The sequence below is a fragment of the Pleurodeles waltl genome, chromosome 1_2, assembly GCF_031143425.1.
Source record: "Pleurodeles waltl isolate 20211129_DDA chromosome 1_2, aPleWal1.hap1.20221129, whole genome shotgun sequence".
Lineage (NCBI taxonomy): Eukaryota > Metazoa > Chordata > Amphibia > Caudata > Salamandridae > Pleurodeles > Pleurodeles waltl.
Window position 1 is genome coordinate 1,082,131,146 of NC_090437.1, and position 23,185 is coordinate 1,082,154,330.

At 41.9% G+C, this 23,185-nt stretch overlaps 1 protein-coding gene across 1 annotated transcript in view; it reads right to left on the bottom strand.

Annotated features, from left to right (window-relative positions):
- The window catches only part of TBC1D19 (TBC1 domain family member 19), a 921,320-nt gene that overhangs the window by 36,293 nt on the left and 861,842 nt on the right, over positions 1 to 23,185 (bottom strand). Inside the window, exon 19 of the mRNA XM_069202139.1 lies at positions 6,947 to 7,062. Within this exon, the coding sequence (XP_069058240.1) occupies positions 6,947 to 7,062 (116 nt within the window). The remainder of the gene's footprint in view (positions 1 to 6,946; positions 7,063 to 23,185) is intronic.

Genomic DNA, 23,185 nt, shown 5'->3' on the forward strand with positions numbered 1-23,185 from the left:
CCGGCGGTGGGTGAAAAGACCGCCCTCGGCATGGCAGGCTGAACCGCCATATAATGAACACATGGAAGGCCGCCTCCACCGCCAGGCTGCCTCCGACAGGCAGCCTGACAGTGCAGGGAATCATTACCCGACAGGACAGCGCTGCTGCCTTCGGATAATAATCCCTACTGCCACCAGCCTTTCCCCGGCGGGTTCCCCCGCCAGGGAAATGCTGGCGGAAGGGGTGCTCTGCACTGCCCATGCACTTGGCCCGATTTACGGGCAGTGATCTGCGCGACGGATGCAGCTGCACCCGCCGCAAAGAGGCAATGTCCCGGCCATGCATTCTGATAGCCGGCGGTCGGAAACAATGTTTCCACCTGCCGGCCCAACAGAATGTTCTTTATGCGGCCGGGTGGTCCCAGGGAGGCTGGCGGTCAGTTGAATGACCGCCAGCATGAACACAGCGGTGAACACCGCCGTGTTCATAATGAGGGCTTTAGTTTGGGCCAGGGTGAAGGGTACACCTGGTATGCTCTTGAGTATAGATGTAGGGTTATGTAGGAACCTCTACAACATCTAGAATTACATTGGATTGTTTATTTTCTTTATCATGTTTATAACGCTGATTGCTTTGTTGCATTTGCCTAATTACTGCAGCCCGTTTGCTATATGCAAAATTGCGACTGTTTCAATAAATGTATTAAAAACTTATCTTGCATCTCTTTGTGTCTCACCTTGGCATCAGTAAAACAACAAAAGGGTAAGAGCTGATTTTCCAGCCTCTCTGGGGAGTCAAAGCTGTTTGAGGTTGCCACAACCACCTTTCACCCCGGTTGGTTTGGGGTTAGCCAGGAATTGGGCCGACAGTTTCTGATGGTGTGGACAGACTCAGTCTCCCACATCCTGAAGTTCTGATGTCCTAATACACTGTCCTATTATTATAGTAGAACCCATATAACACAGAGGTATCAAAAGACGTTTGTAAAGGAGAGAAGGGGATATGAGCCACATAGCAAATTTGTGAAGTTTCTTTCTAAATACCTCTCCTCTAAATCAGGTCATCTTAAAAGATATAGCTTGGCTGGAGTTTAAACTTATTGAATGTGATTGACCAGGACAAATTTAAAAATGAAGAAATCTGATATCCAAAATTAATGAAAGAACGTCTTAAGTTTTGAAACACCAATGGTATATACCAGTACCTACTGCATATACTGCTGAGAAACTAGACAAAGGGGGTCATTCTAACTCTGGCGGGCGGCGGAGGCCGCCGGCCAGAGTTCCCCCCTCCAGAATACCGCACCGCGGTCAGAAGACCGCTGCGGTTATTCTGTGTTTCCCGCTGGGCTGGCGGGCGACCGCCAGAAGGCCGCCCGCCAGCCCAGCGGGAAACCCCCTTCCCACGAGGAAGCCGGCTCCGAATGGAGCCGGCGGAGTGGGAAGGTGCGACGGGTGCAGTTGCACCCTTCGCGAATTTCAGTGTCTGCTAAGCAGACACTGAAATTCTTTGTGGGGCCCTCTTACAGGGGCCCCTGCAGTGCCCATGCCACTGGCATGGGCACTGCAGGGGCCCCCAGGGGCCCCACGACACCCCATACCGCCATCCTGTTCCTGGCGGGCGAACCGCCAGGAACAGGATGGCGGTATGGGGTGTCTGAATCCCCATGGCGGCGCAGCAAGCTGCGCCGCCATGGAGGATTCATGAGGGCAGCGGAAAACCGGCGGGAGACCGCCGGTTTTCCTGTTCTGACCGTGGCCAAACCGCTGCGGTCAGAATGCCCTGCGGGGCACCGCCAGCCTGTTGGCGATGCTCCCGCCGACCCTGGCCCCGGCGGTCCTTGACCGCCGGGGTCAGAATCACCCCCAAAGTCCTGAAATATCAGATGAGGTATCCAACAAAAGTGCCATATCTTTAGGGTTGATGACAGAACAGTTAAATACCCAGCAAACCATGCATTTAGAAAATGCAATGGCTTTGGATTACTTTCTGGAAGCCAAGGAGGAGGGTTTGCGTAACTGTAGGTTCTGAGTGTTGTATACATCTCCCCATTACCTCCCTTAGCGTACATGAACAGATATGACATTTTAAGAAGCTACATGAAATCTAAAATGTTTTTTATCTCATGTGAGTTGTATCTGGTCTTGGCTGTCAGTGATATTCAGGAACTGGGCAATAAAGAGCTTTCAAATCGTTATTTTGATGATGCCGACTTTACACATACAAGTTAAACTGATGATTTCCATTATACAATGTGCTTGCATTATTAAAGTCTCTGCCCCTGCTAATCTGCTTCATATGCGTTAGGATAATGAAAATAGTGACAAAGAAGAATATTAGGTTGTTTGCAATTTAATTATTGTGAAGGTTTTGCCTCCTGGCAAAAAGGGGGCCTTAGAAAGTGCCTTACTACATACAGGTACACTAGGAAAATGTCAGTGCCTGTGTGTTCTTTAACATGTGCTGTAACATTTTATTATTGATCTGCTACGTCATTTTTATACCACCTTGATGGCCACTGAAATCTTAGTATTCCTATATATTTACATACATTTCAAATGTACTGCAGCCATACAACCTCATGCTGTACAACTGCACATTTACTGAACTGCGTTAGTAAAGCATAGCCTCATTCCGAGGTTGTCATAATGAAGAAACATTTTTAGAATGTAGTGGAGTCTGCTCATGTTATTGTTACCTTTTGTGAGGAATTACATTCTTTATTATAAGGTTTATTAAAATCAATACAATAAAAACGTCTACAAATATTACATATGTACTTTAAAAAGTTGAACAAATATCAGCAAATAATCACATTATTTACCATTCATATTCAACTTTCCAACCAATAAATCTAACAGACCTATGTTTTGTAATGCAGATGTTTGACTTTTCCAGGAAAAATACCAATGAATCATGCAAAGATTATAAATGTTGCTAGTACCATGAACTTAACAATTTCCATTTAGAGGTACCCATAAGGCATAAAATAAAGGCTATGTCAAAATTACATAGATACCAGGTGTTAGAAATGGGGTCTTTGGTTGGCAGTCAGGTTAGCCCCTGTCCAATCCAAAACCCTCACTCTAGTCAGGGTAAGTCACACACAATCCAAATTATCCTGTGCCCACCCTCTGGTAGCCTGGCACTGAGCAGTCAGGCTTAACTTAGAAGGCAATGTGTAAAGTATTTGTTCAATAAATCATGCAACAACACAGTATAGTACCACAAAAATACACCACACAGTGTTTAGAAAAATATCTAATATTTATTTGAGAAGATGCAGGTCAAAACAATTTGGATGCAATAAGTATATGTTGAAAATATCACTTTAAAAATGATATAAAGGGTCTTTAGTCTCTTAAAAGCAATAAATGTCTCTTTCAAGTACAAAGTACATGGGTTGTGTTCAAAATCTTTGCAAACAACTGCAGAGGAGGAGATGTGTGGAAAACAGGGAGGTGTGCGTTAATTTTCCGGCCTCACACGGTGATGCGTTGTTTCGTTTTCATGCAGGCAAGACTTTGTGTCGATTTCCGGCGCTTCGTCTTGGATTCTCTTCGGGTTGCGGGGTTTTCAGACACCACGGGGACGCTGCATGGATTTCTGGCACTTAAAGGATGAAGCCGCAGGGCCTGAGTCGATCCGCTGGGCGTAGCATGGAAATTTCTACTGCACTGCAGCCGCTGCGTCGATTCCTCTCTGGAAGTCGGGCTGCGTCATTTCGGTTTGGCTGTGCGTAAATCCAATGGGCCGTGCGTTAATCCAGTGGACCGTGCGTTGGATTTCTGGTTGCTATGTTGCTGCTGCGTCGATCTTCTCATTGCGAAGTCAGGCTGCGTCGTTCCGGTTTTCGTGCGGTGACTTTTTCACAGCGGCGCAGGCTGTGTATTCTTTCTGGCAGGCTGTGCGCCAAATTTGTCCACACAAGGAGTCCTTCTTGTAGAGATGAAGTCTTTTTGGTCCTGAGACTTCAGGGAACAGGGGACAAGCTCTATCCAAGCCCGTAGAGAGCACTTTTCACCACAGCCAGAGAGCAGCAAGGCAGCAGGGCAACAGCAAGGCAGCAGTCCTTCACAGAAAGCAGTCAGGTGAGTCCTTTGGGCAGCCAGGCAGTTCTTCTGGGCAGGCTGCAGATTCTGGTTCAGGTTCTTTTCTCCAGGAAGTGTCTGATGAAGGTGAAAAGTCTACCTCAGAAGTGTCTGTGTAGGTACGGTCAGAGACCCTGCTTAAGCACCAAAATGTGCCTTTGAAGTGGGGGAGACTTCAAAGAGTGGCTTAGAAGTGCACAAGGTTCCCTTTCAGTTCCAACCTGTCTGCCAGGGTCCCAGTAGGAGGTGTGGCAGTACTTTGTGTGAGGGCAGGCTACTGCCCTTTGACATGTGAGTGTCAGGCCCTCCCAGCCCAGGAAGACCCATTCAATATGCAGATGTATGCAAGTGTGTCTGAGCATCCTGTGCTTGGGGTTGTCTGAGTGAATGCACAAGGGAGCTGTCAAACAAACCTAGCCAGACGTTGGTTTGAAGGCACAGAAGGATTTAAGTGTAGAAAAATGCTCACTTTCTAAAAGTAGCATTTCTAAAATAGTAATATAAAATCCAACTTCACCGTTAAGCAGGATTTTGTATCACCATCCTGGCCATAGTAAATATGACCTGGCTACTCCTCTCATATCAGGGTCTACCACTCAAACAGTATATGAGGGTAGCCCTAATGTTATCCTATGAAAGGAGCAGGCCTCACAGCAGTGTAAATACGAAGTTAGGAATTTTACACTACCAGGACATATAGAACAGATGTTCATGTCCTGTCTTTTACCTACATAGCACCCTGCCCTATGGGCTACCTAGGGCCTACCTTAGGGATGACTTATAGTTAGAAAAAGGGGAGTTTAAAGCTTGCCAATTATTTTTAAATGCCAAGTCGAAATGGTAGTGAAACTGCACACACAGGCACTGCAGAGGCAGGCCTGAGACATGGTTAGGGGGCTACTTATGTGGGTGGCACAACCAGTGCTGCACCCCACTAGTAGCATTTTATTTACAGGCCCTGGGCACGTGTAGTACACTTGACTTGGGACTTACAAGAAAATTAAATAAGCCAATTGGGTACGGGCCAATGTCACCATGTTTTAAGGAGAGAGCATATGCACTTTAGTACTGATTAGCAGTGTTAAAGTGCGCAGAGTCCTAAAGCCAGCAAAAATAAGTTCAGAAAAAGAGATAAGTTCAGAAAAAGAGAAGGAGGAAGGCAAAATGTTTGGTGGGGACCCTGCAGAAAGGCCATTTCCAACACCAGGTAAAGGATTTTCTTGCTCAACTGGCTCCAAAAGAGAAACATACACATATTTTACGATTTACCAATTGTTGTTAGTGCACCCTAATAAAATATGCTAAAATAATTAATCTGGTCTCCCTTTTCCTTAAAATGTAGCTAACACATGTGATTTGAGAATAAAAATACTAGCATTTTTTTTTGAATAGCTACTGTTTAAGGTTTCGCACTGAGCGGGCTTCTGTTGGCGTTTCAGTATTCAGTTGCCTTGCTATTTTCATGTCCTAATCTACAAATATCATAAAACACACAATGCCTTTTAATTAACAAAGGTGTAGTCTCCATACAAACTTTGTATTAAAGTGCCCAACACTTGAAATGATTGAGTGGAGCATGAAGTAGTCTTTTGCCATCCTCTGTAAGAGGTGGACAAGTGCAGAGTATATGCAGTATTGTTTCTTGCCTACAGCTGCTGAACATGCACTTGACGTTGGAATCTGGTCCCATCCAATGGGGATTTGAATCACTACAAGGGAATCTTCCAAAATCTGTATAAAATAGATTTTTTATTTAAGAAGTACTGGGAGACGTTTGTGCAGATAAGATTGCCACATGTTTAGGACACTGTCATTAATAAAAGTCTACCCATGTGATCGTTTACATAAATCCATTTTATCCTGCACTAGAAATGACGTTTTTAAGGATTTATTTACAACTCTCTTGAAAGCCCGTAAACTTGACTGTTCTCCCAGGGTTCATGTAGTTCAACGATTTTTAAAGCTGTTTAAAAGAATTTCTGTCCATATCAAATTACTGAATGTTTCAAAGGAGGCACCGTGTGCCTGTAACATAATTTTAAACAGGCGGCTTGGTGCACCAAAGGTTAACGTGCTAGACCAAATTCAAGTTATACTTGTGCTTGTAAAGCGTTTTGAGGCAGAACGAATACCTGTCTTTGAAAGTGATAACTTTCAGAAATGCTGCATCATTTCCCATTGCGGCCTCAGTTCCATTTATCAGTGCCAGGGGAACTTTACATTATATGACTATCAAAATAGTTTCCAATGATTGCCCCCACAATTTCTTCAATAATTATTTAAATATGAACCTTTGGTTGTCATCAGTGACAAATGTTCAGCAAAGCTGGCACAATTGTCAAATAGAATGGCAAGATATCTGTATGCAAATTCTGTGTATTTTAATTTTATTTGGATATCAAAAGCCTGTTTTCTTTATTTTCCTTTTGAAGAGGACTACTGTTGTGTTTTTTCCAGATAATCTCCCTTTCTTTAGTGTGAGTTTAACTGGATTAAAATGCTATGAATCTTTGGAGACCCATGGGAGTCTTGCTAAATAGCACAATACCATCAGCATAAGGAAAAGATGAGATTTGATGGGATCCCATTGTTTTGAGTTATGCATTTTCTGATGGTCAGTGACAGCAACAAGCTACACGATGTGAAGACGTAAGAGGAGAAGAGCTAAAACACACCCTTGTTATAATCTTTTTGTGGTGGCATCTTGGCTGAGATGTTTTGGCTCACCCCAATTTAAAAGGTGAACAGAATCCATTAGAAATCCGATTTTAAAACCCGTACCATGTAAATGATCATTCTCAAATATCAGTAATCAGCTGGCATAAACTTTAGAGCAATGATATTAGTAAGACACAGCACACATAACTTTCAGTACCTGCAAGGATTTCCAAAGAGTTGTAGCCTAGGATTCTATCCCACAAAAGCAGTAGCTGGTCAGTAGCTAAGTAGCCAGAAAAAGCTCTTACCATCCACTTGAACGATATTCGTAATCTAAAAACAAAACAAAAAAAGTTTGAGCAATTTCAAGCAACTGCAATCATTTTAACAAGTATTAGATACGCATTTTAAGACTGTTCTAGGAGTTGACCCATATTTCTCTGTGAAGTCTTTTCTCTGGGTTCTGGTGCAATCAGTCATTACTGGGCAAGTTACTATGTTCGGTCCTGTCATTTACCACTTTTGTCCACGTACCTCAGGTACTCATATACTTTACTTGGATAACTAAGTTACTCCCTTTATGCAATTTACTCTCCAACACTACAAAGGGAGGACACGTTTAATCCAGAGGCAGTTTGAGGGTTCGGAAAAAGTAGGACATAAATTAATATAATCATTAAACCTAGGCCCATATTAACTGTCAACCTATTACGCATGCTTTCAATTACAATGAGGACATACTGGTATTTGGGGCAACACAAATGGAGCAGGTCAAGGCTCTTACACATGTGTACTAATTGCTTGCTGATGCAGGTCTCACTCTCAATGCACCAAAGTGCGAGTTTAAAAAAAAAAAAAAATTTCTTTGGCCACGTATTTTCTGATAGGGAAATGACTCCTGACCTGGATAAGGTGCAAGCACTGTCATCTACCTGCCCCCGACATGATGAAACCTCTTAGCCATGGTCAGTTACAGCTCAAGGTTTATTTGTGACTTTGTTACAGTGAATGCCAATCATGGATAAACCAATTACATACACATTTTGTAAAGGAGCACCTGCAGTTTAGCACTGGTTAGCAGTGGTAAAGTGCCCAGAGTAACAAAAACAGCAAAATAAGAGTCCAGCACACATCAACAACCTGGGAAATAGAGGCAAAAAGTTAAGGGAGACCATGCCAAGGATGAAAAGTCTAACAGACATCATCTCATAGTAGTCATTGATGAACACTCATGTTTTCCCTTGGTGGAAGACTGATCATCGACAACTCATGATAAAGTCAGAGCGATTTGATGACATCTTTGCAGTGTGGGGCATCCCCGCTATTCTCAAATTGGACAATGGCCTGCCTTTCAATAGCAAAGAATTCAAGGAGTTTCTTGTTTGACTCAATGTCAAGCATCAAAACAAATATTAAACACAAAGGGAGAATAGTGAGGCTTAACGAAGTACCACGCTGGCCTCAGTTTAACAGCAACAACACATGGGGGGTTATTACAACTTTGGAGGAGGTGTTAATCCGTCCCAAATGTGACGGATATACCGCCAGCCGTAATATGAGTTCCATAGAATATGATGGACTCGTAATACGGCTGGTGGTATATCCGTCACTTTACCGTCACTTTACCGTCACTTTTGGGACGGATTAACACCTCCTCCAAAGTTGTAATAACCCCCATGATGTGTTGTACTCCAAAACCATTACCCTAGACCTCTTCTGTTAGGAGTCTATACTGGTAACCTTCCTATTCGGGAGTCCCTAGACATCCCAAAGATTTGGAGGCGGTGGCCTCACTCATATAATGTGACATGCTCCATCATCGGCCACCTCGTCCCACCCTGGTAAGATAATACTACCAGGGTGGACTTGAGCTCAAGTGGGGCTCTCTTGGGGGAGTTCTTAGATATTATCTAACTGGACAGGGAACTCTGGTCCGGATTCAGTTTAAAAATATTTCAGGATAAACCACAAAAAATTTACTATCTGAGCTATCTAGGCACATTGAGGAACACTTTCCGGGACTGCAGAGGCACCACTTTGATGGTCAGGACTCACTAAGCCTGGGTGCAGATGTGGATTCAAGATGGTTGGAGCCCCCCGAAGAGAACTGACTAGAATTTCCTTCCTCCCTGCCCTTGCCCTAGGATGTCTGTGGCACAAAAGGCTAATATGAAGTTCTGTGTGTGTGGGCTGAGGCAGCTACTTTGAAGTACAAGTGGGGTTGTGCACCGCTCCGTCCCTCCCATTTTGTCAACACCTAGCCCCCCCACTGTCTGGGAAGAATACACAAAGGCCAACTACACCTAGTCATGTGACCCAGGAAAGAGGCCACAGGCACCAAATAGTTAGGACAAAACAATGCCAACTTTCTAAAAGTGTAATTTTCAGAACTGTGACTTAAAATCTGACTTTATTGTTAAAGGGGATTTTAAATTACAATCCCTTAGACACCAAACATGACATTTCTAACTGTTCCCAAACATTATCACTTAATAAATGTAATAAGGTAACCCAATGTTATCCTATAGGAGAGGCAGGCCTCACAGTAGTGAAACACAAATTAGGGAATATTTCACTAACTGGACATGTAAAACTTGAAAGTATATGTCTCCCTTTTTAAGTACAATGTACCCTGACCTATATAGGCTGTTTAGGGTCTACCTTACGAGTGACTTGTATGTTTTAAAAATTAAACCTTTGGCCAAGCCTAAAACTAATTTTGCTAGTTCGAATTGGCAGACTGCAGTGGCAGGTCTGAAACGTGTTTTAAGGTACTACTTAAGTGGGTGGTACAATGAGTGCTGCAGGTCCATTAGTAGTGTTTAATTTACTGACTCTTTGTATATGGTTTACAACTTTAATTGGGACTTATACATAAATGAATCATGGCAATCAGGTGCAAGCCACTTTTACCAGGTTTTAGGAGTGGGCACAAGCACCTTAGCACTGGTTTGTAGTGGTAAAGTGCACAAAGCCCTAAGGATGCTTAACAGTGATGATCGGTTGAAACCAAAAACCAGACACCATAGGTATAAATACAAAAGGTTTTTGTACTGCACACGTCCTGAACTCAGGTATTTAAAGGTGCTCTCACACATGATAAGAAAGAAAAAGGAGGCTTGGTAAAGTAAAATATTTGCCTAAGATCACACAATTTGTTCAAGCAGCAAATTTGGGATTGATCCCAGTTTTTTTTGGTTTCAAACTGTGCAATTCGGTCACTAAAGTGGTATCTGTTTTGCGCTCATTTTTTTACATTACAAATTACTGCTTTGTTTTTAATTCTTTAAGCACAAGGTTAGATGTGATTGATGTGCATGAGGACCCAGAGTGGCTGAAGACAAGCGTGTATTTAAAGCTATTCAGGATTAACACTTATTTTAGTAGCTGCAGCTGTGCACAGCAAAGCTGTGCTTTAAGCATTGATTTATATGTCGGCTGCAGTACAATTAGGTTGATTAGATTATTCAAGTCAGTAAAATTGCAGGTCTGATAACATTTCTATGATTTTTTTGAAGCCTGATATACCTAGCAAAATCTAAACATACTGGGTAGAAACACTGACCCCATAAAATCACTTGTTAGGAATAGGAACATGGGATTAATGGTAGAGTTCAGTTGAAAGTTAAATCAGTAATAGCTAATTAACTTTGGGCTACTGAAATAATTTAATCCGCTCCATAATCAGGATGACCAGAAGCAGTCAACAGAACACAACCCTAAGGCTGAGGATGAAGAAGAAAACTTCACTGCCCAGTTTGCAGGTTTACCAGGTGATACCAGGTAAGTCAGTGATGATGAACGTCTGTGACCAGTATTTGAGGTGACACTGTAGAGACGATCAGCCAAATAAACCCAACAATGCCCATAGCTCTGCAGGCAGCTCCTCATCTGCCAGGAGCCAGTATTCAGTAAAGCACTAGACCAGGCTTTCCCACATGGAGTTGTGTCTTACAAGTTCTTCTGTGTCAGCATCTGGAGCTGGATAATCAGCTGGGAATAACATAGCATTTATATCAGTACAATGCATGTTCACCTCGAACATTCACCCCAGCCCAAAGGAGGCCTCTTGGCACTACTGACAGATAATGGATGTTTGCTCCTACCCAATTCAATAGCATTCATTACGTAGACCTCAGAAAGATGAAAGGCTGACCAGACTCACCAGCGTGACCACACAGTAAAACAGATATCCCTGAGTGGATGCATCAACCACTGAGCCACTAAAGTAAACATGCTTCTTTGTCCATTTGCCAGGCATTTCGGAGCAACACAGCTATCACAAGTTGGGGGCAGTCTTCTGTACATGACCGTCTGTTTCCCCAAGAGCAATGACAATTATCTAAGATGCGGGCAACAATGTTATGCTCTACAGATTTCCTATTTATCACATTCCCAACTAATGCTCAGTTCTAAAGCCCTTCAATCACCTGACTATTTATCTTCATAGAGATTACAATTGTTAATGTCAAGTCTCTCACTACTGATTAGACTGTTTTTCTTGTAATTCGATTATGTTAAATGTATCGAAGATGATTACATAACTCTGAATTAGTAGCTAGTTTACTAGTGACAGTTAAGCAAATATTTAAAAAGAAGATTTATACAATGTGTTATGGATGATTCATGCCCTGTGAGGTAAATCTCTGAAGTCAACAGCTTTGATTTTGTATTTGCAGGGCAGCACTACAGGGGCTCAGGCCAGCACCCACCTTTTGTGGGCTGCCAGCCTCTATCAAAGATTTCAAAAGCAACCATGGTGTCCCAAACATTTGAGTGCTATTGCACTCCTCTCTGGGTGCCAAGGACTCTTGACTCTTGCAACAGTAGTATGATTAAGCAGTAAAGTCTGAGTTATGAGGGTTTGGCCAAGGTATAGAGCTGTATCCAGGCACAACTACTTCATTTAGAGTCCAAAGTATTTTACATCCAAAAACAAACAGTATACCAGTAAACAAATGAAGAATGAAAACATCAGAGATAGTCCTATCACCTTCTTAGTGACAGATACAATGCTTAAGTTGTAATGAGGTACAAAAGTGGACCTATATGAACAATGTTCTCTTATGAAAAAAAAGGTTGTGAGTTCATGATGGTCCTCAAAACCATTTGTGTGTCAGTCCTTTTACTAAGTCTTTGTTCATAAGTGCTGTCAATGGGACCAAGGTACTAGTAAGGAATCAATGTCCGAATGATGGCCTGTCCCTTTTACTATAATATCAGCAGGCTTTGGTGCTAGAAGGAATGACTCTGGGTTTGTTTGTCAAGAGCTGAGATTTTGCCGTAAATGTCGCAAAACACGAAAATGTTTTAAAAATATAAAAGTATTGTATCTGGAAGGCAACTGGTATTCCCACACACAGAAGCAGATTGGTGTTAGAGTGTCAAATAACAGGTCCAAAGTCAAAGCCCCAGTGTCCTGTAAACAGAGATGACAGGGAACAGCAGACAATTCAAAGTGAGAACAGATACATCTTAATCTATGTCCAAAGTCAAGGTTCAAACATGACACTCCCTGTGTTAGAAATGGGTTAGCATGCATTGTAGGGCCCCAGGAGGTATCAAACTTTATGACAATATTTTTTTTAACTGCTGGTGGCAGTCCAGTGTTTGAATTGATGGAGACACCTATAGGGACTAAGGCACACACTAGCTGTGAGAAAGTGGATTATTAGTTGGAGTGAATGGTAGTCTATCACAAGCAATAAGGACACTATTCTTGTGAGGTCCTGGAAAGGTTTCAGTAATTTAAACCTGGGTTTATTCTCTAGTAGCTATAGCACAGAGCAGAAAGGCTTAACGTAAGAAAATTTGTAAAGCATTTTGGCGTACCAAAACAGTTAAAAAATCAAAAACACAACACAATATAAACCCCACTCCAATTTATGGAAAATAGAGACTAATTAATAAACACAATGACACCAAAATGAAAATAATCTAATAAGAGGAACCAGAGATATGAATTTTTAAAGTTTTGAATGAAAATAGCCCCAAATGGTATCTGGTTGTGCTTGACCTGGAACTAGGCATGATTTAAGGCTGATCACAATGGAACGCAAGTCAGATACAGAAACAAGGTTTGTCCTAGTTGGAAGTTTAAGTTCTAAATTAGTCTCTGACATTGAAGTCTAAAATTGTCAGCGGGACAAGGCAGTAGGCTGTGGCTGAAAGAACTAAATGAGGCCAGATAGCAGTCAGACGAGGTCCCTGTAAAGTCGTTGACTTTAGGCTGGAAACTCAGAATAGAAGAAATTCAATATTCACACCCAAGGAAGGTTCCTCGCAGGCTGGATACTTTTAGTGCCTTCGCCCATCCAGATTTCTATTTTCAGACCTAGGGCCTGATTTATATCTCGGCAGGTGGAATATTCTATCACAAACGTGACAGATTTCCCATCCGTCGTATTACAATCTCCATAGGATATAATGGAATTGTAATACGGCGGACGGGAGATCCATTACATTTGTGACAGAATATTCCCCTGTGCCAAGATCTAAATCAGGTCCTTAGTAACTTTTGTGGAGCCCGGATTCCCCTAGTGGGACAAGGCTGAAAGCTGTAGCCAAACATAGCTCCAAGAGGCAAGACAGAATCTCTGTATCATCCTAATAAAATAGATTTGCTGCTTCAAAAAAGTGGTAGCAGCCTGAATCTTTGGCCCACTGGCAATGCTCCTTCGATGGATTGACTTAGCAGGTTTGTCCTGGGCCTCGGGAGGTCTTTAGAGCCAAAATGCTTCAAAGTTCCAGGGCATGAGGATGTTAAGATGAGTCAGTTTGACACAAGCAATGGTCCCAGAACCTCATGAACAGCACTGGGAGGTCAACACCTCCACCAACAGAAGCCATCAACAGGATCCAGGCCAGGTCCAGTAGGAACTGGTCAGTGGGCTCTTCAGGAAAAAGAGCTTCTAGGATCTTGTTGTTTCCTGCAGCTTAACAGGTCAGCCAACGTACCCTTGGTGTCCACTTCTTTATCCTGGGAACATGTGAGAGCAAGTCTAGCCTTTCCGGTCAAGTGCAGGTGCAATCCTTCTTTTGTTGTCCAGTAGTGTTCTGAAGAGGGTCCCCAGGGGTGTCACATTTTCTGACTGGCACTAGCCTGTAGGCTGGTTGTAACTCCTGGCCCTTCCCTAACCAAGAAGGAAAACATTCCAGGGGTAACCTTACCCACTTTTACAGTGGTTCCTATTTGCCCTACTGCAAACAATCCCACAAGTGCCATTCTCTAACTAAGTCCAAAATGGAAGAGCATTTCTTCCTCTGGGCAGAACTCCTGTGTCCATCCTAAAGGTGTGGCTAAGTAAAATGAGCACAATGTCTTCTGTGGTCACTCAAAAGTGGTTCTGGGGGGAGCTCCTCTCACCAGGAATAGTGCCTGGCTGACTAGAGAGATAAAGGAGGGAGCGTGCCTAGGTGTCAGCTACATCTGCCCGAGACAGGGTAGACCCCTTTTAAGTTAATTATGTTCCTGGCCACTGCCCAGGTGTTCATATTGCCAGAGGAACAGAAGACCTCCTCACACTCCAGACCTTTGTTTCAGCTCTGGGAGCATCCTCACATCTTAAGGGGGCATTCAGCTCCTGACAGTTGGAAGCTCATACAGATGGGCATCTGAGGCGTTAGGAAGGTAAAAGATGACTTTTTAAAAGTAACTTTTGCAAACTATTTAGTACAAATCTGACTTTACCATTGAATTGGGCTTGTAATAAATGTTTTAAAAAGTCTAATAATCATCTTTGTAGCTGTTTCCTAAACACAATTTTATGTCCAAATTCTTCCTTATAGAACAATCAACCCTGCTACAGTGAAAATAGCTTTTGGGGTCTTGTCACTGTAAGGACAACATTTACATTAAACCTAACATTTCCTACTTTCAAATACTATGCACCCTGCCTTTTTGGGCACTAAGTCGTATTTAAGGGTAACTCACTAATATTTAAAAGGGGCTATTATGCCTGTCAAAAGCGGTTAATTGACATGCCAGAATGGCAGCTTTAAAACTGCAAACACGCTGCAGTAGTATGCCTGCATCCATGCTTTGCACTGTCACTCTAGTGCTAGCACAATGTGTGCTGAAGTTCACTAGTGACATTTAACTTACAAGCCCTGGGTATCCTTAGTATTTAATAGGAAGTTACAGGTAAGTTAAATATGGCTATTAAGAGTGTACCTAATTTCAACATGTTTTAGAGGTTGAAGCACATGCACTGGACAGCAGTGTCCCAATGTGCAGCATCTAATAAAACAGCAATAAAATCTAGCACAAACTATAGGGGACCACACAAAAGGGGCATTTTCTCGCGCTAGCCTATTTTTACATGGGTAACTGGGATTTATAGTTATGATATAAATGGACAATGAAAATTCAAGGTCTTTGGAACACTTGTTGAAAAGTGATGGTTCAAAATGTTCAGGAATTCTGGCAACCGGAACTGGGCATTGACACACTATCACAAGGGTTTGGTAAAAAAGATGAGTTTCTATATAGTCACAGCCAGCTGGGCTGCCAGAATGGAATGGCTCCTCTTCACTCATTTACTAGCATGCAGGTGAGTTAGGTTTTGTTTTTTGTTCTCCATGTCATAATGTCTTTTTTTCTCCATGGGTAAGACAGCAACTCATCTTACAAAACAGGGTACAACAGCAAAGCAGTTCCAGTGTCCAAGGCATGTTTGCATCCTTGAAGGCTCCAAAATAAAATACAAGGATCTGGCTCTAGATGGCCTGTTCTTACCTAGTCCAGAAGGAACTACTGAGAACCCAAAGTCAATGCAAAAGTGTTTATCTTCAAAAATCATAACTCTCTCCAATGTAGTGCACAGTCCACCTTCACAGGATTTTCTACAGAGGGGAGGGATAGGCACTAAGTGGTCAGAAGGAAGTGTATTCTAAGACAGCCACACCAGAAAACTCTCAGTTCAATACAGAGAGGGAAGACACAGATGGCTATCAGGATGTGGATTTGGACACCACACAACTTTGATATCCTGTGCAGAGAAACAATATATACAGGCAGAGATAAAAGAAGATCTGGTTGGGCTTTTATTTGTAGTAAAGCTCTAGCCTGGAAGTAGTTGGTATTCTGAAACAAGACCAGCGTAATGCTGCAAGAGGAGGGGGGTTTGAATAGCCTTTACCTTGTGAACAGAATCATCATTTTGTGCGGGAAAGTATGAGTCACTGTGGAGGAGACCAATGATGTTGCAACTGGTGTCCATGAAGACTACATTCATAGCCAAAAAATACACAATCATTGGAATGTAAGAGGTCACAGTATTGGCAACTGCACAAGCTTTATTGAGAAACTGAGTAGATATTTGCCTTTTTATCTGCTACCACCACCTCAGTATGGTGGAGATACTGTGTGTGTTCTTCAAGCCCATCAAACCATGATATTGTGTAGTAAAATAATCCATGGGTTATTATGATTTGAGAATACTGGGTAGACAAAACACAGAATGCAGGAAATATATTTAGGCAATTATTCCCGAGGACTTTCATCACATCACAAGCGGTTTATTTTTATTTTTAAATGTGACTGAATAATTTTAATTGTTTAAGTAAATATATGCTGTATGCTCACATCTGCCATGTCCCTTTGCATACGAATCCATGAAAGGCCAAAGATATAATAGATTAAGTTTCTTCAATGTGTTGAGAGTTGACTTAGTTGTGGTAAGCCTGTCTTGAATTCAGTGTTAGTGGCATGGATTACCTCACTATGCTGCTGAATTCTGTGGAATGAGAATTCTGTTGGTGTGTGATGACAGTCAAGTACTGGTCATAAGCTAATGCAGATGGCTGAGATAATTTTCCTGTAACCTATGATACTACCAATAAACCCTCTTGTACAACACAGAGTTGGAAGCATGATTATTGGAAAGACTACGCTTTACTACACTCGCGACGAGGAAGAGATGGAAGAAATGCCAAGAGTATTTTATCAGAAATTCTTCACGAAGAACATCATCTCAACATCGTGTGTAACTTAATGGAACATGTTTTAAAAAAATCAACGTGCACAGGTAATTTTGAACCCTTTTCCTTTTGGTTTTATGCACACTTATTTGGTGATTTTGTGGCAACCCTGAACAGCAGCACACTTGGCTAATTAGCAAACAAAATGTATTATAACTGTGACAAGCACTTCTACAAAGTACATCCCATTCGACCTGCAGTATTAGATACAGATTAATTACTGAAGATCACTTAATTGCATACACGGCGACAGGAAAGCTTGAAGTGATTATAGCCTGTCTGCAACAAAGGTAATGATCTACTGTGATAGGCACACCTAAATATTCTTACTGTTCTGGTATAATATTTGTTTGACACATGCATTTTAATGTTTCAGAGTGTGAGCATCAAAGATATTTATGACATTTTCAAGATGTGCTCTCAGTCGTAACTTGGTCACAAATATTTCAAGCTGAAGTGTGTTTCTTTGTTTTACACTCCATCAAATTCTACGTTATGCTCTGGTTGATTTCTGCAGGGTAACTTTACGCAGGGTATATTGTATAATGTGACACATCATAGTCTGAATTGTCACGTAAGAAATTATGAACTTTCAAACCATTCAGAATATTACTGCATTACCTTTCTTCCTGTCTACATCAGGTGAACCTGACATAAAGTGGGTTAAATGGAAAACGGTTTTAGAAAGTTATGCTAAAGTTTGTGGGGCCACGATGACTGCTGAATACAAGTCTGCCTTTTTATTGCATTGTCTAGGGTGCGAAGGCCAAGATGTGTTCAACCACTTTCCTGTACTCAGTGTGAGTGAGCCAGAACATTTAGATGATTATGAACTTTGTATAAAAAATTTAGACAATCATTACTTAGCGACAATTAGCACAATACTTTAAAGATATCACTTTGACAAGAGAACACAAAGAAATGGAGAATCTGTGGAAAGTTATGTCACAGACTTAAGGAAACTGGCATCATCCTGTAAGTTTAAAGATGGAGTTGAAGAGCATTTCCGAGATCAATTTATGCTCAGATGTAGCATTGAGAAAGTGAGAGATGATCTTTGGCAAAAGGATGAGCAGATGAAGTGATAAATATAGCTAAAAATATTGAGCACTCAATGAAATGTGTGGATGGTATTAAGAAAGAGTCTGCCCAGGAAGTAAATGCAATAAAATTAAAGCAGGGTCTCAATGAGAAGAAAATAAGTAATCAGAATTTTAAAGAACAGAAGAAATGTTACAGTTGTGGGAGCAAGTCACATTTAGCCTATTTCAGAGATTGCCCCACAGTTAACACTGTGTGCAGATTTTGTGGCAGTAAAGGTCACTTTCAGAGCAAGTGCAGTAACAAAAAGTGTAAAGGGAAAGAGGAGAATAATGAAGTCGATGTAGAGGAAAAAAATTCTGATTTTGAGTATGGCCAAATTAATCTTCAAATAGAAAGAGGAAAAGGGAATGTCCCATAGACGAGATCTTGGTTGAAAGAAGAAAAATTAATGTTTCATTTGACTCTGAGGCAAAAATAACTGTGGAATGTAGGACATTTGTTTAAAAGCAAGTTGCCAGGAAAATTAAACTGTTGAAACCTGACATTAAACTATTAGCATACAGTGCAGAGCCCATTAAACTTACAGGCTATTACAGGGGGAAGGTAGAATATCACAGGGGGTTTGCATCAGGAAAAATCTATGTTTCAGAAAAAGTAGACAGTATATTAAGTTGGTTTCACCAACAAGATCTTGGCATGATTTTGGAGCCTAACAATGATCCCCCTATCATTTTTAAAGATATTGTTCAAGTAATAAGTCAGGAGGTCAGTGAGCATGTTGATTTTGCAGGAGAAGTGATGAAATAATTTCCTTTGGTGTTTAGAACAGATGTAGGATGTTTAAAGGGTTATACCCACACCATCAAACGAAAGGAAGGTGTATGACCTATGTGCTGTAAGGTATGCAATTTTCCATTTGTGGTGTGGTTAGATATGAAGGCTGACCTAGATTAATTGGTGAAAGAAGATGTGATTGAAGAGAAAGAAGGGACTGAGTGGTTGGCCCTGGTTGCACTAGCAAGTAACAGCAGTGGAGAGGTGAGATTATGCATAGATTTGAGAGAATTAAATAAAGGGGTTGTAGTTGAAAGATATCCAATTCCCAATATCACTGACACACTTATATCTTTGTAAGGAGCCAGTGTGTTCTCAACTACCAACTTATTATCCGCATACCATCAAATTTAATTGGAAGACAATTCTAAAGATCTCATTGCTTTCATAACTCCATTTGGAACTTATAGATACAAAAGGATGCCTTTTGGGTTAGTGTCAGCATCCTCGGTTTTTCAAAGAGTAATGGAACATGTACTAAAGGGAACCAAAGGCATCAGAGTGTACCAAGATGATGTACTTATTAGTGGATCGCATGTGTGTGAGCATGATGCCAGGGTAAGAAAAGTGTTAAAGAGACTACAAGCTGCAAACTAACTATAACAGGACAAAAGTTTAAGTTCATACAGAGTCGCATAGCGTATTTGGGGCACAAAATTTCTCACAATGGAATAACACCTAAAGCGAGGTCGGTAGGTGTGATTGATAAATTAAGTTCACCTCAAAATAAAGAAGAGATGTTGAGATGCTTGGGAATGGAAGAACATGACTGTAAATTTATCCCAAACTTCTCCATTAAGTGGGTTAATAAGAGAAGTCTGCTCAAGAAGGGTATAGAATTCTTATGGAACCAAGAGTGTGAGGAAGAATTCAAAAATATAAAAAGGAGAATTAGGGGATCATTCTGACCCCCGCGGGCGGCGGAAGCCGCCCGCCTGGCGGGAACCGCCAGAAGACCGTACCGCGGTCAAAAGACCGCGGCGGTCATTCTGACTTTCCCGCTGTGCTGGCGGGCGACCGCCAAAAGGCCACCCGCCCGCCCAGCGGGAAAGCACCAGCAACGATGAAGCCGGCTCCGAATGGAGCTGGCGGAGTTGCTGTTGTGCGACGGGTGCAGTTGCACCCGTCGCGATTTTTAGTGTCTGCCAAGCAGACACTGAAAATCTTAATGGGGCCCTGTTAGGGGGCCCCTGCAGTGCCCATGCCATTGGCATGGGCACTGCAGGGGCCCCCAGGGGCCCCACGACACCCGTTCCCGCCATCCTGTTTCTGGCGGTGAAAACCGCCAGAAACAGGATGGCGGGAAGGGGGTCGGAATCCCCATGGCCGTGGAGGATTCCCTGGCGGCTTTACCGCCGCGGTCAGAATGGCCCCAGAAGCACCGCCAGCCTGTTGGCGGTGCTTCCGCGGTCATTGGCCCTGGCGGTCCATGACCGCCAGGGTCAGAATGACCCCCTTAGTGTCTGCCCCAAAGTTACATAACTTTGATCCCACCATGAAATCTACATTAATCACAGATGCTAGTATGAAAGGATTGGGTGCAGTGCTAGATCAAGGAGAAGGAGCAATTCTAGGAAAATTATGTTTGCTTCTCTGAGCCTTAAAGGACCGGAGTTGAGGTACTCTGTCATAAAAAGGGAAGCCATGCCGATATTTGGGGCAGTCAGAAAGACGCACACATTTCTGTGGGGAGCCTAGTTTAGAGTAATGACGGATCACAAACCATTGAGATCAATATTTCTGAAGAAAGGTACTGATGAAGTGTCTACTAAAATTACCAAGCAGATTGTAGCTTTACAAGAATATGATTTTGTAGTGGATTATATCCTGGGAGTTAAGAATTTTGTGGCAGACACATTATCACGCTTGGTCAGTAATGATGAAGATGAGGAGGGAGAAGATCTAGCGGATGAAGTAGTTAGAGAAAATTAAGCATTGTGTGTTGTTGAAGGCAATATAGTTTCTTAAAAGGAGTGAGGAGAAGCTTAGGATACAGATAGATAATTGTAGGGAGTATGTACAATGTTAAAAACAGGATGGAACAAGAAGGAGAACGAAGAAGGGGTTGTCAAAAATTTTGGAATGTGAGAGAGGAACTAGCAGAGAAACATAGGCTATTGTACAGATGAAGAAGATTAGTTCCTCTAGTGTCAATAAGACACTCCTTAAAAAGAATTAGCTCTTGAAGGACACCAAGGTATCTCTAAGATAAAAGAATGGTTGAGGATTGCTTACTGGTGGCCACGGACAGACATGGAGAGGGAAAGAGCTATTAGAGAATGTATTCAAATAGTCAAATAAACTTTATTTCGGCAACAAGTGCCATAAAAGCACAACATGTACAAACCATAAAAAAAAACAATTCATTATAAAAACAGATTAAAAAAGAATAATAAAATCCTTACAGTGAAAGATTCCACCATGACCAGGACCAAAAACATACGGTTTGAGCAGATAGACCTCAAAACACCTTACACATATATCTAAAGTGTTAGTTGAGACGTATAAATTTGAGCAAAACAAAGTAATTTGTTTGAGGGGTTGTGCCAAGTACAGTACTGAAGTGGAAAGCAGCAAGGGCTTTAGCAGATAACTTAGGGAGTCGATTACAAGGTTTCACAGCTTGAGCCACAAATTCAACGTAGTCTGTGCAGGGTTGCTTGGCTGAGATAGAAAAAAACGTTGGATTCTTTTCACAAAGAGATAAAATTATTGTCATTGCAATCATCATCGTCTTTTTTCGATTCAAAGAATCATAAAAGGTAGATTTAAGAACAGATTAAAAGTCATCCAAAGTTAAAATAGATGACATGGGCTCTCCCACTTTACGTGATAATATAATACGTACTGAAATGTAAGTATATACAAGAATAGTTAGGATAAATTAGAATGGCTATTTATCAAAAACACAATTTGGGACATCTGGTAGAAGTTATGAGTTGATACTTAAGGATCTTGTTCTAATGTGCTTATATCACTACTAAAAACTTTGCACAGCACAGACCACAGTCCCATGAGTACTTGCCCAACAGATCCTAAGGGCCAAGTGTCGATCTCTAATGCCCAGAGTATTGCAGAGAGATCTACTCCAGCAGGCCCTCTGCTTGTTGTACGCAGGGCAATGGAATAGGACGTGGGTGATATTTTCTTTGGTCTTGCTTCCCAACGGGCAAGAGTCTGTTGGACTGACAGTTTGCTTATATTTAGAAGTAAGATCAGGTACCAGTAAAGATCCAATTCTATGTCTAATATAAGGTGCACATGCTAAAGGTTGAGAAATAATATCTAAATAATGCTCAAATTCATAATGACACTTGACTGATAAAAAGCTGTCCGTCATACTGCTAGATGGGGCTAATGCTAATTTTGCCATTTGCACACTCGCCCAATATACATTCTTCAGATTCTGTAGGACATTCTTTGGAAAGTGCAAGGGATCTAACCAGTAAGAGCCCAACCCAAGTTTAAAAAAACGACTTTTACGTAACTACACCACACAGTTTTTTCAACTTGAGGGGCACCTAGAAGCGCTCCTAGCCAAATCCTATATGGATCTAAAGTATCTGTAGGCCAGATCCTGATCCAGTACTGTAGTGGCCTCAAGGCAGCTATGTCTGCAACAGAATGCAGATTCAAGTCCATTTGGATAGGCAGCATTGGTGAGCTCGAGGGGATCTTTAAAAGGGCCTTTAGGAAGAAATTCTCTGCTCTTTCTATGTTATGCAATTTGTCATGGCCCCATAACTCTGCACCATAAAAGACTCCCCCTCTTGCTTGACGTTTGTATATTTCTATTGCTAGTGTAATGGAGAAACCGGGGGATCTGCCAGCAAATCTCAAAATGGCCCGTGCCTTTTGTTTTAGGGACATTATACACCTCGACAGCTGAGCTGTCCATTGATGAGAATTCTCTAATCGGACTCCCAAATAGTCAAAATCTGATATTCGTTCGACAATCTCACCATCTAACAATATGGTTTTCTTCACTCTATGCTTTGTGTCGCGAAAGAGATTTATCTGGTTTTGTACTATTTATTTGTAAGCCATAATCTCTACAAAACCCCAAGAATTTCCCCAAAAGCCTAGATAATCCAGAGGCAGTTTGCGATAATAGTCACGTGTTGTCAGCAAACAATAAACACAGTGTCTTTTCCCCACCCAATTTGGGGGCATCGTTATCGCCATCATATAAGTAAGGAATACAGGCATTTATGAAAAGTAAAAAGAGTGTGGGGGCCACCACACAGCCCTGTCTAACGCCTTTCTGTGTAGGAATCTCTTCCGTTAGTTCCTCATCCGTTTCCCACCTTATTCTGGCAAAACTCTTGGAATACAATTCCTGGATCAATCTTTACATGGGCCCAGGAACTCCAATTTTACCCAGGATCCCCCATCGTTTGTGACGGGGGACTAAGTTGAAGATGGACTTGAGATATACAAAGGCAATAAACAATCTCCCAGTGTCCAGATTCACAGTTTTCCACTTGATTGTGAGAAACCAGAAGGCCTGGTCGGTCCACTGTGCTTAGCTTCTGCCTAAAGCCCGCCTGAAAATGACTTAAGGCATAATTTTCCTCTATCCAATCCCTGAGCCTAC